Source organism: Gopherus flavomarginatus, chromosome 8 (assembly GCF_025201925.1).
Source record: "Gopherus flavomarginatus isolate rGopFla2 chromosome 8, rGopFla2.mat.asm, whole genome shotgun sequence".
Taxonomy (NCBI): Eukaryota; Metazoa; Chordata; order Testudines; family Testudinidae; genus Gopherus; species Gopherus flavomarginatus.
This window is the reverse complement of record NC_066624.1, coordinates 24,604,046-24,620,323: the sequence shown is the minus strand read 5'-3', so window position 1 is coordinate 24,620,323 and position 16,278 is coordinate 24,604,046. Positions and strand designations below refer to the sequence as shown.

The 16,278-nt window shown below is 49.7% G+C and overlaps 1 protein-coding gene across 15 annotated transcripts in view; it reads right to left on the bottom strand.

Annotated features, from left to right (window-relative positions):
* The window catches only part of STARD8 (StAR related lipid transfer domain containing 8), a 149,473-nt gene that overhangs the window by 13,533 nt on the left and 119,662 nt on the right, over window positions 1-16,278 (bottom strand). For 12 of the 15 annotated variants that reach the window (XM_050964590.1, XM_050964589.1, XM_050964588.1 and 9 more), the window contains 3 exons: window positions 12,797-12,878; window positions 6,430-6,493; window positions 1,351-2,720 (listed from right to left, as the gene is read on the bottom strand). In XM_050964590.1, the coding sequence (XP_050820547.1) occupies window positions 1,351-2,720; window positions 6,430-6,493; window positions 12,797-12,878 (1,516 nt within the window). The remainder of the gene's footprint in view (window positions 1-1,350; window positions 2,721-6,429; window positions 6,494-12,796; window positions 12,879-16,278) is intronic. The other 3 variants (XM_050964599.1, XM_050964597.1, XM_050964598.1) reach the window with 1 other exon arrangement.

The window sequence follows — 16,278 nt, the reverse complement described above, 5'->3', positions numbered from 1 at the left end:
CCCCTTCAAACTGGCAGTAGTGAAGGGTAGATGACCATCCTGGTCCTTCTGAATGCTCTTGGTGCTTGCTTCAGGCCACTGGAGGGCACCAGAGACTCAAGCTGTGTTCACCGGCTGCCCTTACGCACCCAAATTAATTCTTTCACTGCAGCGGCTCCTGGAGCAACTGATTCTGAACTGGGTCTTCATTTGTTCCAGGCTGGCTCAGTCCCAGCGAGAACAATAGCATACGCAGATGGCACAGTCACTGTGTTTGTCACCTACACCAGCCTGCCTGCCTTGGGGACTAATATCACAGTGACATTCCCTCCTCTCCCAAGTGCTAGTGGCTCAGCAGCAGGGCCAGCCCCAGAGATTGTGGTGCCCTATGCAGACCCCCAGTGGGGGGGGCGGGAGCCTGGCCCCAGGCCTCCGAGGGGGGGTGCTTCCCAGGCCTTTTGGAGGCAGGAGCAGCCAGTGCAGGAAGGCAACAGGGGTTGGGCCCACCCTCCCCAACCCCCCCAACCCCAGCCTGTTTCACTCTGCTCCCCCAGCTTCCAGGCTCGGGGGGGAGGGGGAACCACCCCCAGCACTCACGGGCAGTGTGGCTGTGAGCTGGTGAAATGGAGCGGGCTGGCGCCAGGTTGCTCCACTTCCCATCGCCCGGTGAGTACAGGGCAAGCCTGATCCCTGCTGTAGTCCCCTAGGATGCATAGCTCAGGGGATGGGGTTTGGGGGGGGAAGGGGCGGAGTGGGGGCAGGGCTGAGGCAAGGGCTGAGGGGAAGGAGAAGAGGCAACTTTCCTGGGCCCTGCTGTGTGCAGCCCAAAAGGGGTTGGCTCAGCCGTCCGGGGATTGGGCTTGCCGCTAGAGCTGGATGCAGCACGTAGCTGCACAGGGCACCAGGAAATCTGGGGCAATTTGGTGCTCCAAATTTCCTGGTGCCCTATGCAGCTGTGTAGTTTGCGTATGGGTAGGGATGGCCCTGCCCAGCAGAGCTGTGCAATAAGCAAATGCCAGGAGATGATGTTAGATCTAGAGCCAAAGGGTGTCCCAGAAGAAGTAGAGCCCCTCGCACTGTTCTCTAGTGGCCTCTCATGATTGATCTACATACGAGCAACACACTGAGGCTTTGGACGGGGGGAGACTGGAAGGCAAACCGCCAGCAGAGGCCTGCGAGCACCCTCCCAAAGGAAAAGCCTGGTGGCGCACTAGAGACCAGCTGGTTGCACCTGTGGAAAGTCAGCCCCAAGACTAAGCTCTCCAACTGCCACACACCTGCTGTTTATGGGATGCTGAGCTGCCAGGGACAGGAGTGTCTGAAGGGAGTCGTGCCAAGACCTTAGCTCAGCGACGCATCCAGCTCACTTACCTGCAAGGTCTGGTGAGGGACGCTCCCACACCTGAATCCCTGCGCTCTCTCATCTCGATCTCCTCCGCCTCATTCAAGGAGTTGCCCGTGCTGTCAAAGTCGCTGGCAGAGGTGCCCACGTCGGACATGGACTGCTCTTCGAAGTTCAGGTTGGAGGGGAAGGTGGGCTCCTCTCCTGAGTCCGTCTCCTCCTCTCCTTCCCCCTCTGCCCCCTCATCCAGGTCGGGGCTGAGCGCCTTAGACCAGAGCTCCACCTTTCGCTGCAGCCCCCAGACGTCCTGCAAGATGTCATCCAGATTTTTGTAGCTCACCTCCCCATCCATGCTGAAGAAATCTTCGCTGCTGCCAAACTCGGGCACATTGTCATACACGCTCACACGGCTGCCCATGGAGCTGCACGAGCCCCGCCTCTGCCGGCACGCAAAGCCCCGTGGCGAGGTGTCATCCATGCTGCTGCTGCTGCCACCCACTCCACACCCTGAAAGTCCCACCGCTTTGTTCCCAGGTTTCCAGTGGGCCAAAGGGCTGCCATCGAGAGGACACAAGCTTTCGATGGAGAGAGATTTGGGGAAAGTCCCCGGCTTGTGGTCCCCGGGGAGGTGGATCAGGCAGTCGCCCTTGTACATGTGCCGCTGGTGCTGTTCTCCAGAAGCCCAGCTGGTGCTATTTTTCAGGGCCGTTTCATAGTCCTCCAGATAGACTGCACCACGTCTCAGTTCAGAGTCCGGCTTCCTCTCACCCAAGTTTGACATGCGATTAGTCCTATAGCCCACTGAGAGAAAGTGTTTGTTGCCATGGAAAGAGGAGGACATTCCTCTTTTGGGGGAGGTGGTCGTGGCAGCAGTAAGATCCCCATTGCTCTTCGCAGCGTCCCATCCTGGTTTGGTCACTGTCCTGTCACTAGTGGCATCCTTCACTTTGGAGTCAGATTTTTCTTTGTCCTTCCTTCGGAAAGACTCTATCCTTTTAAGGAAGCTGCGGGACCTCCGCTTCTTGGACTTGTCCTTAGAACTCCCACTCTGATTTGGGGATTGGTTTGTCTCGGAGTAGTCACTCAAGCTTTGGTTGGATTTGGTGATGTTTTGAGAGTCCTGGCTGGGTGCCACGTCAGGCAGGGTGGCCACAATGCCAACTGTGCCTCCAGTGCTACCTGTGCCGGTATTGCTGTGGAGCGAAGTGACTTCCAGATTGGCACTGGGGTCCATAAGGATGCTCTCACGGCTGGATGTCTGCCGCATGGTGGAGTTCAGCACCTCTGGATTGTGGGAGAGAAAGTCAACAGAGCCAATTCTGGACCACCTTTTGCTGTCCCTCTGGAAGGCCCATCGGTCGCTGATGGCACAAAGATCTTCTTCCTCTGAGTCTTCATTCTAAACCAAGAATAAGGATCACAGAGTAAGACACAATCAGCTGGAACATCCAGTCTGACCACCCTCTCCCTGAGTTTTGCATGGCTACTCACACCCACCAACCACAGCTAGGGTAGGAGAATTTACCGTTGCATAACCACATCTTCTCTTGGTGGGGTCATGTGCTATGTACAATACATTTTAAGAGACCCACCAAGCACACCCCACCTTCTATGAAAAGCAATTGCATAAGAGAGAGATAAAAGATCCATTAAGTCTCATTCTGTCCATTCTCTGGAGGCTAGCGCAGGGTTGTTCTCACAGTATGTTCCTGAGGGCTCTGTCCATGCTAGTTCTAAATGTTTCGTATGGTGGATCCAAGCAGTTCACAGGGTTATGAAGCAGGGGGAAAACACCATCCTATGCAAACAGACTCCAGAATTTGTAATAGTGTCCTGATGCTCTGCCTGCCTCTCTCCTGCCAGGACAGGTGGCACACTGGAGAAGTAGCTCAGCAGAAGCACACCGTACCGTTGTTCATTAGAAAGCACTGTCACTGCCACACAGCCAATCCCAGAGCCTTTAGACTTAGAACAGAGGGTTCCTTGCCACATAATGGAATGAGTCCTACAAAGAACAGACTGCTCCACTGTAACTGAACCAAAGCAGGAGGGGACAGACGGAAGCTATTGCTTTCTAGATACACTTGCTGGTATGAAAAGGGTTTCTGGGGTAACAGGTGCTGGGACAGAATGGCTCACAACCTTGCCGAGCCAACATACAAATCAGAGATCAGGTGAAGCTTGTCTTCTGGTGTCCCCAGGAGTTGTTAAAGAATCTAAGTTTTCAAGTTATAAAAAAAAAAAAATCCTGATGTGAATGGATGCAACTGGGCTGACTTACTGTAGCTGAATTAAAGGGCCCTTTGCTGTAGACCGAGGAAGGGGGGGAACAGCAGCAAAATTGTGAACTTCCCCACACTCATCTAAATAGGGTGTTAACTCTGAGACCCAATGATGACAGCTTAAATATTAATCATTGTCAACTATTTCACTGCTGATCCTTTTATCAGAAACATCCCACTACTATGGGGCTAAAGGAAGCTATCGGGATGGAGGGCTGGTTTTCAATACAGCAGCACCTCCCTAAACACAAACAAAGGGGAACTTGGAGCAAGATGTGCACATAAATAGCAGCTTCCATTCCTTTAATACCCACTGTAGCACATCACACACTTGAGAGCCATAATTTATCATTTATTGTGGTAAATTCAGAGGCCACGAAGTTTCCTGCTAACAGGACCCAAAGACTTTATTGTTCCCTAGCTAAAACCAGGATATTTAACTTCCTGTTAAGGATTCTAGTCAGTGTTGTTCAATACAGAGGTTCTCAAACTGGGGTGCACATCCCTTGGAGGAGGCAGAATGTATTGGGGGGTGGGGCATGAGAAGCCACTCTGCCTTCAGAGCTGGGTGGCCGGAGAGTGGTGGCTATGGACTGGGCAGCTGTTCCGAAGACAGCGCCGCCGCCAGCAGCAGTGGAGAAGTAACGATGGCAATGCCATGCCACCCTTACTTCTGCGCTGCTATTGTCAGCGGCACTGCCTTCAGAGCTGGGCATCGAGCCAGCAGCCGCTGCTGTCGGCTCTGCCTTCAGAGCTGGGCAGCCATATATGTACTTGTGTGGCAGGAGCAGCGGGGAGAGGGGTCACAAACTACCACAGACACAAAGAAGGGAGGCATGATCAAATAAGTTTGAGATCCACTGGTCCAAGAAGTATTTCCTGTAGTACGGAGCACTATCATTAGCACCACCACCAAAAAGCACTCAAAACGTCATGTGCATGTATGCCCACACTGTAGCGGCCAAGCACTTAACGTATGCTACGGTAGGAAACTTACAGCAATTTATTGTAAGACCTGGTCCAAAAAATAGGGGGAAAATGGGACAAAATATTTTAACTGTTTCCTATCAAAAGTCAAGATTTACAAAAATAGTTACCAAAACTGTGAACAGTTCTAGCTGAGTGGTAACAACAGCTCCCCAGCAACCACGATGCTTTAGTGGTGAGGTGGGGTACGTTTGGAGTTAACAGTAGCAATGCCTTCTGAAGAGGGAATGCAAGGGCAATTAGCTACCTAAACTTGTACTGGGATTAGAGTTTTGGAGACAGCTGTGACATTTCTCACAGCCCACATACTGATTTCTTGATTTGGTCAGTCACGCAACATTTTTACTAATTCCCATTAGATTTATCCCCAAACCCCATTGTCCTAGTGACAATTTCCCTCTATCTATGGCATTTCTATTTTTAATGCAGCTACCTCACTGCTTCTGCACTCAGTGAATCTAGCGCAAACAGCTTGACGCTATCCACTCAGCCCTGGCCCCCTTTCCACTTTCATTTTCTTTCTCTCGTTTGTGTTCTGCAGAACCAGAGATCCGGACACTGGAACAATGCTCCAAAACCATGACCTTTCCTGCAATTCTGCAGGACAGGTGAGGACCTTTGGCACTTAGGTGCGGAGCCTGCAGCTGCCACAGAGTGCAAGTGGGAACGGAAAATATGAAACCACAATAAACAGCATTTTAAGAGAAGCATTTTATTGTCTGAGACACATGGGTAAGTTTTATTCCCCCCCCTCCCGAGGGAAAACTCCCCTCTGGGGTTATGTTTCCTCACTGATCCATTCTGCCAGACATTTGCTCAAGGAAATCCCTTCTAGTTCACACTTAACTGCATGGCACTGCATTATGGCTGGCCTAGAAGCAGCTGCAACCAGACCCTACTATTGGTTACTATACAAGATATCTGCAGTAAGTCTCCTGGTGATGGGAGCTCACCTCAAATCAGGGGCTTAAGTTCGAATCTGGATGAGCTTGTGCAACGGGCTTGCTGAAGCAGCTTCTCCAGTGGTCTGAATGGTTACAATATGGATCTCATAATGGTTACACTGAAACATGACAAATGGGAACACAAAACTGGCCATGGACAAGTACAGGCATTTAGCAGAACAAACTAACAAGCAAAGGAGGGGGAGGGAAAAGAAAAAAAATCAGGGTTCTTCCCCTGTGAAATCCATCTGATATCAGGAGCAGGATGACAAAAAATAGATATTAATATATGGGAAGCAAAAGCAATGCTGGCAGGACCCCAGATAGCACAGTTTAAAAAGCCAACCAGAGCCACATGTCCCTGGAGATCTGCTAGAGCAGGGTTCTCAAACACTCTCCAAGAGTGCACCTGAACTTATTGGAGAGATTGTCTTGTTGACACCCCCTCTGCATTCCCTGGACTCCACCTCCCCTTCACAATCACTGAACATCCTCATGAAAACTATAGCAATTGCTTATGTAGAAATGTATCATTCGGAAAGAATCTGTAACAGATTTTTTCGGTGTAATTTAGCAGCTGAAATGAGGAGGCTCAGCACTCTATGACAAACCATGGAGCACACACTGACACAAGCCTTCCACCTCAACCCTGCAGCATGGAAGCAGGGATTCTAGATAGCTGTGCTCCTTCTTTATTCAGAGCTAAGCAGAAAGACCCATGACCCAGGACAGAGCAGGGGAAGGCATCTGATCCAGGAACGATAATTTTCTACATGAATGAGCAGTGTTGGAATTATTCGTTTTTAAACACAGGCTCATTGCCCCATCCGTGCACATGTGTTTTCCCCACAATGCACTGTGGCCTTGTTTATACTCTTGAAACCTCACCGCTTACCTGTTTACGCTGAAAGTGGACTTCCAGCTTCATAGAGGCACATGCGTTCAGTGTCATCAGCCTCCTGCAAACAAACAAGAGACGCTTTTGTCTGGTTTGGCTTTGGCTGCTGCACTTTGTTTTTTTCTCAAGGGCCCGTGTTGCGGCATTGTCACCTGTCACCAAACAGCTGGGGAGCAAGTGTGTGCATGGAGCCTGGGACAGGCCCAAGATCATTTCCAGCTGAGTGCACATTCCCCAGCTGCAGTGCTTAATTTGTGCCAGGGCTTAGCCCCGGCACCTCCAGGCTTGGCAGTTTACAGCCCCGGCCCCTGTGGCCTTGCTGCATCAGTTATGAATGTAAAAAAATTGCTTGAGCCCCAGCATCTCTTTCATTAAAAATCAAGCATTGCCCAGCTGACGCAGGAAGGAGGATCCTGCTGAATAGGAGGAAGCTTCTCTGGATTCCTTGTGTTTCCCTTTTCCTAAGAGTGAAAGCAGAACCCCGGGTGCCTCGGCATCTCCCCTGAAGGGTTCAGAGCGCTCCAACATGCCCGTGGCCCGAGTGCTTCAATGGCTCGTGCCAGAACCATTTCACAAGTATTCAAGTCAGATTGATGCCCCACTGCCTTTCAATACAAGTCCCTGGATACTCTGGCCAAATTGAAAGTACCTGCAGCTCATCTGGTTACACTTCAGCTGACTAGCCCCGTGGCTGGCATCAGATTCAGCACCCACAGCTGCACACATCCACCACTGCCACCCACTGTACATTGCACCCCTTCCTGTGACTGACTCTCGCATGGATCTGATTGCTTTTTAGGTCCCATATTTGACTTGGTACCAGAAGCCACTTTCTACCCTTTTTGAAGTTTGTTTCTTACCCTTCCCATGGTTACAAGTTAACCCCATTCACTGGTGCTGCAATGTGATTGGGCCTCCACAGAATGTCAGGCTGGTCCAGGCACCTCCAGGCATGCTGGGAGGTGGGGGGGAGAAATGCATTTAATGGAAATACCCAATACTTCACTGTGGCACTGAAGGGGTTGCGCATCTTAAATACAAAAACAGCCCTTTCCCCACAAGATAAAACAAATCCATCCTGTAACAGTCAGAAGAGCCCCTCTCCAACAGCGCCACCATGCCCTGACATCACACTGATTTTCAGATGACAAAGGAGAGGATTTAGAAATAGGACGAAGGTGCATCAGCAGAGGTGGGCAAGGCCCAGCTTGGAAGCTACAGGTCAGGAACGAGGTGAATTGAGAGGGCTTCAGAACACAAGACTAAATAATATGCGCCATGCTGCAGGCCAGGACTCAAGTGAATTGGCAGTTTCCCCACTCCAGCCTTGGACTACAAAGGAGAGCCTGCAGAATGTCAGCACGGTGGTGTTTTGGCAGAATTGCACAGCGGAAGCTGAACTGCTCTTGGCCAGATCGCATTGGGCTCTGTCCAGCAATGTGACTTCACCATCCCTTCAGCACTGCATTCTGAGTGGGTACAGCATGATTCATTCCAGTTACTACTCAATCTGTTTGCTCCGCCCCCGTGGTGACCTCATGATGGGATTCCCTCTAGGGCATCCAGGTAGTTTCTACTATTTCCAAGGTTGCTGGGCACATTCCTATAAACTTTAGGAGAGCTACAAATCTGCCAGCATCATTTAATGGCTGGGAGCCTATCTGCTCACACTGGAATGGAAAGGCTAAACTTGGCGGTTGCTCTGCAAGAACTGCTAGTCTCTGGGTCCAGAAGTGACTTACCTCTGCGTCTGTGAGCGTGGGAGCTAATCGTAGTGAGAGACTGGAATATACACTGTGGTTTGTCAGCTCACGCTATATGACTGGAGGAAACAGACTTAAATGCAACAAAGGGCAGGTCACTGAAAAGCGATACAGAAATCCAGACAGCCTCTCTCCAGGCACGGAAACAAGCTGCTAGTGTGAACGAGAAGGAGAGAGTAAGGAGAAGAGCCCATCATGGCTGGCCTCTTGTCGGTGCCTTTGCAATGAGGCCATGAAGGCTGGGTCTCTTTGCTGGAGCTGGTTCCTTCACAGCAGTGGGGGGAGATGGTTGGTCACTGCCTCGGGGTACCTGCTCAGATGATAAACAGAGGACTCCAGCCTCCAGGGCTGCAAACCCAACGCCTTTCACCAGCAAAGGATTCTCAGAAAAATAATCTTTGTTTTGAAAAGCAAGGGGAAGGAAGTGGTAGCAGGAGGTGAAAGGAAACAGGACTGAACTGTGTCCCTTCACAGAGAGTTTAATGAAATGCTCGGAGGAGGGGGAGGGGGAGGGAAAGAAGCTGGCTGGTTTGGGCTCAGTCTCTGCTCTGAGCATGGGACACATGACCTGCTTGCCTGTTATTAACTTGTTCAGAGCAGTAGACTAAACGGCTTTGACACTTAGCTGACAGCGGATTAAGCCTCACTCCCTTTTCCCATTGTCTAGATTCTGGGCAATTTAATAACAGTTTCCCCAAGGAAGCTAATAATATAATGGGCAATGTACAAGCAGGGAGGTAGAGAGAAAAGCCACCAAGTGGGATGGCAAATCCTCGGCCTTAATTTAATTAAACCTCTGCCAGCCTCTATTGAGAACACCCATTCCCTCTGCATTTTCAAGCACCCTGAGAAGAAGGCAGGTGTCTATAAAGCACAATGCAGGGGAGATTCCCAGAGTTCCCTAGGGGAGGTGGTTAGCCACCCAGTGCTACCGGGCATTAAAAGGCTATAGTTTCAAAGGGGCTTCCTGAACTGGTCCCACAAAAGTTATGAACCAGCCAACTGACACGCATGAGTGCAGGTTTGCACATGGAAATGGGGGGACATATGTAACATAATCAAAGGGATTTGAAGGGGGTTACACATGCAAGGCACAATGGAGGGGCACTTTCAAACATCTGACACTGAAAGAAACGGAGGCTATTCAGCGAAGAAACATGAAGTGACTCTGCCAGATTCAGAGGGAATCAGAGCTGGGATTAGAACACGGAGTCCCTGGCTCCCATTGCTAAGCTTAGACCACTGGACATTGCACCTCCAGGGGTGTCTGGACTAGAGTTTGAGTTAAAACAGGACCACGAGTTAACAGATTTCCAATTAACACGAATTAATTAGCACCTTTGTCAATGCTAATATACACACTACACAAAGGTTCCAGGACACAAGGGCTATGTCTTCAGGGCCAAGAAAGGTATGTTTTTACAGCAAGGTAACTCACCCACATCAGCTAGTAGCAATCTCACTGTAAAATCCTGGTGGAAACAAGGCTCTTTTGTTTTTACCACCAGATAGCTCAGAGAAGTCAATCACGGGTGGGTGGTATAGCTAGGTGAGATCAGTGCTATCTCGTGATAAAAACTACCGAGCCTTGTCTCAACTAGGATTTGACAGGGGGATAGCAAACAGTCATTAGTTACCCTGCTGTAAAACCCCCCACCATTTCTGCTGGAAAAATAAAGCCAGTCAAAAGTTTGTGGTTTCCCCTAGGGCTCAAACTCATATTCAGCTGACAGTTCCAAGAGCTGGTTAAGACGAGTGAACATTCGCAGAGGTTTTCATAAACTGGGCAGAAAATCTGAGATGCAGGATGCTGAGGGCCTGAGAAAGAGCCTGTGTTCATAAGAACATAATGATTCCAGGGGTGAAGAGGAAGATTTTCTACAACTGCCCTTCCGGAGCAGGGGCAAAGGGATCAAGTGGGCACTTGGAAGCACAAGAAGAGGTTTGATCCAGTACAGGCAGCTGCAATGCCAGACGCGCGGCTGGCCTGCCACCCATCTGGAAATAAGTCAAACAGCCTTTCACTTTGTCCCTTGCTGGCTGGAGAATAAAGTTCAGAAGCAAAGGGATTAAATTCATGAACTTTTGGCAGAAGGAAGATGAAAGAGAGGGAGAGCAGAAGGGGAGAACATGTGTGTATGGGATTTCATTTTCTTGGAAGAGCCATTTAATTTCCTTTTCTGTCCTTCTAATCAGCTAAATGCTGCATGTGGCCACCTTGTGTACCCCAGAGATTACTGGATGGCTTTGGAAAGCTGGCTCCAGGCATGCCTGTCCAAAAGCCATGGCTCTACTCATGCCACCCACCACACGCTCTCTTCCCAAAGGGGTTGGCAATGATGCAAGCTCCACTATGTAAAGCGATCACCTGAGCAGGCAGAAATGACCTGTTCCAGGTTACCAGAGCGAAACAACTCCAGAAACTCCTCGAGTCACCTGAATGCTAAGCCACAAGTGAAAACAAAGAAACAGAAAAGCTCTGACAGGGATGGACTATCACCCAGGAACTTCAAAACCTTCATACAACCTCCACCGCCCCAGCAAAGAGAAGTAGCTCTGATCCACCAACAGGAATCACAACATTACAACAGCCTCTTTATGGTAAAAGCCTAGCAGAGATGTTTCCATTGCTCCTGTGAGCAAGAAGGGCACTTATCATAGTAAATAGCCACCCAACCTCTCAGCTACAGAGTCACTGCAGGGACTTAGCTATGGAGAGGAGTATGGGAACCCTAAACATGGGAGCTAAAAATCCTGGATCATCCAGAGTCTCGGACTGGACTAGGCATTTATTGTCACAAACCACAGGGGATCTGACAGCTCCTCTCTATTAAGTATCCCCCCTTGGTCATGACTGTGGTATTAACAGCGTCCACCCTAGGGACCAGGCCACCTCCTCTCCCCAAAAATCTGTGTACAGAATCTAGTGGTTCTCTTTTCAACCCTGCTGGTATAAAGAGAGAATGTGTTTTGGTGCAAAGGACTCTATAATTTCTCCTCCCATGCATTTGGGATGACTATGTTAATCATGTGAACTGTACTGACACTTCCAGACAATCACTTCTTCAAAAGGAAATCCTTACTCAGAGCAACCAGACAACTGTTTATTCCACGAAAGAAAATTAATCTACAAGTATAAAACCCAAGAGAGACATATTGGACCAATTTCTGTTGGTGAGAGAGACAAGCTTCAAGCCACACAGAGCTCCTCTTCAGGTCTGGGAAAGGAATTCACAGCCCATAGTAAAAAGCAAGGTGGAGCAGATTACATGCTAAACAAAGAATCAACTGCAGAGAATCCACTACCACAGAACAAATGCACCACTCCAGGATCCACTGCCGAGTATCCAATTCTTCACAAACCGCTGTAAGGGAGCTGACTGTCTAATAGTCATGTAGCATCTTTTATTTTTCAAAAGCTCAGTAAATCACCCTTTGAGCGTTTTCTTTTATTCACACGTGACAGGCCCAAGTCACCCAAGTGAAATTCTGCTCCCAGATGGCGTTTCCGGCACAAGCAGCCCCGTCGTGAATCCAGCCTAAGCAGAACAACAAGAAACAAAATCCCCGCTCTGAAGCCTGGAGAGAGGATTTTCAAATACTCTTCAGCTGTCAGAGAAGTGACAAAGCGCCATCAGTATAACCTAGATCGGAAAAATGGGAAAGTGCTTCACTTCTTTCTGGATCCTATATACACAGGGAGAACTATGCAGAAGCTAATGGTAAAAGAGTAGAGAAAGGGCAGATGGTTCAGACACAGAACAAGTCCCTCCTAGAACCTTTGCCCATTTTTACATCCCAACCCAAGTGGAATCTTCTAGAAAAGTCTGAGATCTTTGGTTAACTTCTGTGCCCACCCTTATCTTTCACCTCAGCGGACTTGGTGTAATTTCTGCTCCTCTCTGCAGATCTGGGCAGGATAGGAAAGAGAGGGGACTACAAGTCCTTATGAGTGAGTGTTCCTTGTAACAATTCTTGTACCAATACTTGTGCCAATTCCCAAGTCCCATAAAGTCCAGCTAAAACTGAGAGACATGGCCCGACTCGGAAATGCTCACCCCAACCACATCCTTTTGGGATGGATAGTCGATGGCCAGACTTTCTGTATGTAGCACCTGCTTCACTTGGAAACACAACCACAAGGGACTGGGATTGCACAGGCAAAAAGTTAAAACAGACAAACACACAAGATACATCTAGAAAGGGGATTTTTGGAAGATGTGTCTACTGTTCAAAGCTTGAGGTGTGTGTAAATAACACAATACATGGCTCTAGCACCTTCCATCCAAGGAGCTCAAAGCGTATTACGTCTGAATGAGTAAAGCATCCCAACACCCTGTTGTACAAATGGAGAAAGTGAGGCTGAAAGTGACTGAGTGACTACAGCAAGTCAGTGTCGGAGACAGGATTAGAACCTAGGTCTCCTGAGCCCCACTAGCCTATGCTGTCTCCAATCTATGTTACTTTCCCGGGGGATCTCAGAAGGCTCTCAGAGGATTAGCGCTGGGGCTGGCACAACATAGAACAGGGCAGCAGAGAGAGAGGGCCCCACAGTTCCTCCCTTCTTTGCAGAGGTTAGTTTGGTTTGTGGGAAGTTTTACCTGCAAAGGGATTTGAGGGAATCCTGGTCCAGAAAGCTGTGGTCTTTCTTCACAGATACGATGTCAATAGGGAACAGCGAGTCTGAGGAGGAGAAGAGGAAGAGGAGATTTATAGTCACAAGTTGAATCAGCAGCTCTACCAGGAGACAAAGTGGGCATATCGGGGAAGGGAGGGAGAGGAGGAGTGGTGTGACCTGGAGAAGGGAGAAGCAGGGAGGAAAATGGGAAAGCCACAGAAGGAAGGAGGGTGGGAGGCTTCTGAACCCCAGCCATGAAGACTATGAGCAACAGGTGAAAGATATGATTAACGCTCGGGCAGTGCATCTGCATGCCACGTGGTGCAGCTTGGCCATGGGACAACCTCTGGACACTTCCTGGGATAGTAGAGCAGGAGGGAGGAGCAACATCATCCTTCCCAGAAGACAGTGAGCACTATATCACTGCTCTATGAACAGCTCTGAACTGTCAAGGGGAAGCTCCTGAGGGGAAGGGCTCAAGGGTCCCACTCCAACAGCGCAGGAAGGAGGCTGGTCAGACATTCCCCACTGAAGGGACAACTTGCGGCTTCACATTTGGCAGCTCTTGTAGGCAGCCAGAGAAGAAAAAAGAGGGAGAGACCCAGAGGTGGAAGAGGGGAGACTCAGTGGTGCCTAGCTGCCATGGTGATGGGCACCAGAGAAATGCAGAGATGAAAAGGATGTGTTAGACCAGGGGTCCCCAACGCAGTGCCCGCGGGTGCCATGGCGCCCACTGGGACATCTAAGTGCGCCTGTGTACTAGCCGGTGGACAAGCAGCCGCCATAATGCCACCGAAATTTGGCAGCAACGCCTCTGGATGATGCTGCTTGCCCCCGACAAACAGTGTCATTCAGAGGCATCGCTGTCAAAATGCCTCCAAAATTCGGCGGCAACGCCTCTGGGTGACGCTGCTTGTCGATGGCATTTTGGTGGATGCTTGTCCGCCGCCACGGTCCTCCGTGGCTCGTCATTTGGCGCCCACCAGATGAAAAAGGTTGGAGACCACTGTGTTAAACAGTGGAGATGGGCTGAGAGGGAGAAACAAAGCACCCAGAAAATGGGAGGGCAGCTCCAGGGAAATAAACCAAAGCAGGCTAAGAATTGTAAACCCCATTACTCAGCAGCTGCCTATCTCACCTGCTTGTTCGCAGACAGACAGTTTCCTCCCTGCCAGATAAATACCCCATTGTTAAATGACCCTGGCATATGCTGCGTGGAGCCGAGTGCGCCTCCTGGGGAAACACTTTCCATTTTTTTAAACTGTCCCATCCAATTGTATTGACAGATCAGCCTATTCACAAACACACACACAGCCTGCACTCAGTGCCCTATACAGCCCGCATGGGTAAGCACCTCTCTCCCACACCTTGCCACATCCGGACCGCAGGCTGCAGTCCCACCCACGGAAGTGGAGAGTGCTAGCACTGCAGAAGGTAAACCTCTCCCTGCACAAGGGCCGACGTCCCCTTTGGCACTTGGCCAGCTTTCTGAAAGTACCTGAAGGAGGAAAGCAGAGGGGAGAAGTAGTCACCAGGAAAGGGTGAGGGGGATGGGTTACTCACTCTATTATTTCCCTCTTCAAACAGCCACTTTGTGCTTAATTCATTTGGCCCACATGTTCCTGAATGCTTAGGTTTTCATTGGGAGCTTTAAATTAGCAGGTACATAGTATGTGTAAGAGCACATGTAACTGACCCCCTCCCCAGTGGCTTCCCAAGGGAGGAAGCTGCAAGACAGCAAGTTATTCCACCTCAGGGCAGGAATCATTGATGTTCCTGAACTAGTTTCAGACAGTGATGATAACCACAACACTATGCACGTCTCTCTCCTCTTTCATGCAAGGATCTCTCACTGCTTGACCAGTGGGGGTATGATGATCCCTGCTAAATGACTTGCCCAGGGTCCAACAGTATATCCGTGGCAGAGTTGGAGACAGAAGTTCGAACACCTGACTCCCTCTAACTGTTAGATCACACACTCTCTCGAATACGCAGAAAAGACCAATCTTACTAAAAACACCTGCCTCTGGAGCACCACTGTCAGGAGTGGGGGAGACATGGATCTGGACTCATGCCGTTTTTTGGAGTGTGGCAGAATCCCAAAAATCATCTGTTAAGCCTTTCAGCCCACTACCAAACAACCCACTTTTGGAGCCAAGCATGAGTGGATCAGACGGTAGAGTTGCACTCTCTGAAAATCCACTGCTCACAATGTTTTCAATGCTCCAAATCTAGACCTAACCCAAACAATAAGTCCCCTGTTTTCTGGAGAAAAGCCAATTGTTTTACATCCAGTGGCCATGGCAGTGATGTGACACATCAGGGCTTCCTCTGCAGCCAGCTGAAAGTGGCTGCTTTGAATCTCTTTCATCGGCATTCGAAGCGCCCACAGCTTTGGCTCAAAAGAAAAATTTACATCTGTACCCACAGGAAGGAAAAGAGGAGAGCAGTGACAAGGGCCAGGGTAGGGAGACTTCATTAGCAGTGCTGCAAACTCTCTCAGGCAGACACTCTCCCTCTGCTAACTCACCAGGCCTGTGTCAAGCAAGCGGTCTGGAATGTGCACAGCAGCATGGCTGTTCCGGGACCTCACTCAGCCTCCCCCAGACCTGACCCAAAAGTCATGAGTCAAGTCTTGGAGGACAGAGACGTTGGCTGGCATTTGGGCAGGGGCTGGGGAAGGAGTGAAGCTAGCACATGCTTAGAATAGTCATGTCTTTAAACATAGCTATTACTAGCATCCATCTATCATAGGGTCTTCCATAACGCACATCACCGCTGTAGTATCCACAAGGCTTCCAGGTAGATTAGATCTGCATAGCAAGGTACTTAGCAAACCACATGGAATTTTCTGCTCCTTTCCCCCGTCTAGGGAGCTCTGCTGGGGACATACATATATACTTGTTACTCTATTAGCGAGGGCAGACGCCTAGTTGTAACTGAAGCTGTCCACTGCAGGTTGCAACAGAGGGATGAAGGGAATGCTGAGTCCACAGGGAGCAGGAAGAAGTCAAGAGAGAAGAAAGCAGAGAGAAGCTGCAGAAGGATGTAGAAGGCTTTGTTAGACCAGCACTGACTTTGGACTGTTTCTTAACAGACTCCAGTGTCTAGAACCCAATTCCTGTCTCCCTGAGCATGAGCTGTAATCAACCCCCAGGCAATCAGATCTGGGCCTAGACTCCAGAAATCTGGTCAGTCTTTACACTTGGACGCACATTGAGGTCACCCCTAAAATAGAAACTAGAAACAAAGAGGCAGCCTGTAAAGCTATCAGCAAGGAAGGGATATCTTGCTTTGTGTGCTTATGTTGCTGGGAGGGGGCAAGTGGAAATGTCCCAGCTGAACAATAGCTGGCTTTGCACATTGCCTGGAGGCCAGGCTTCCAGCTATTGTTCTAGCCTCCTCCTTCCTCGGGCTAAGCTGAGCCAAAGCTGTGATTTTCCAACTTCCATGGGGACTACTGGC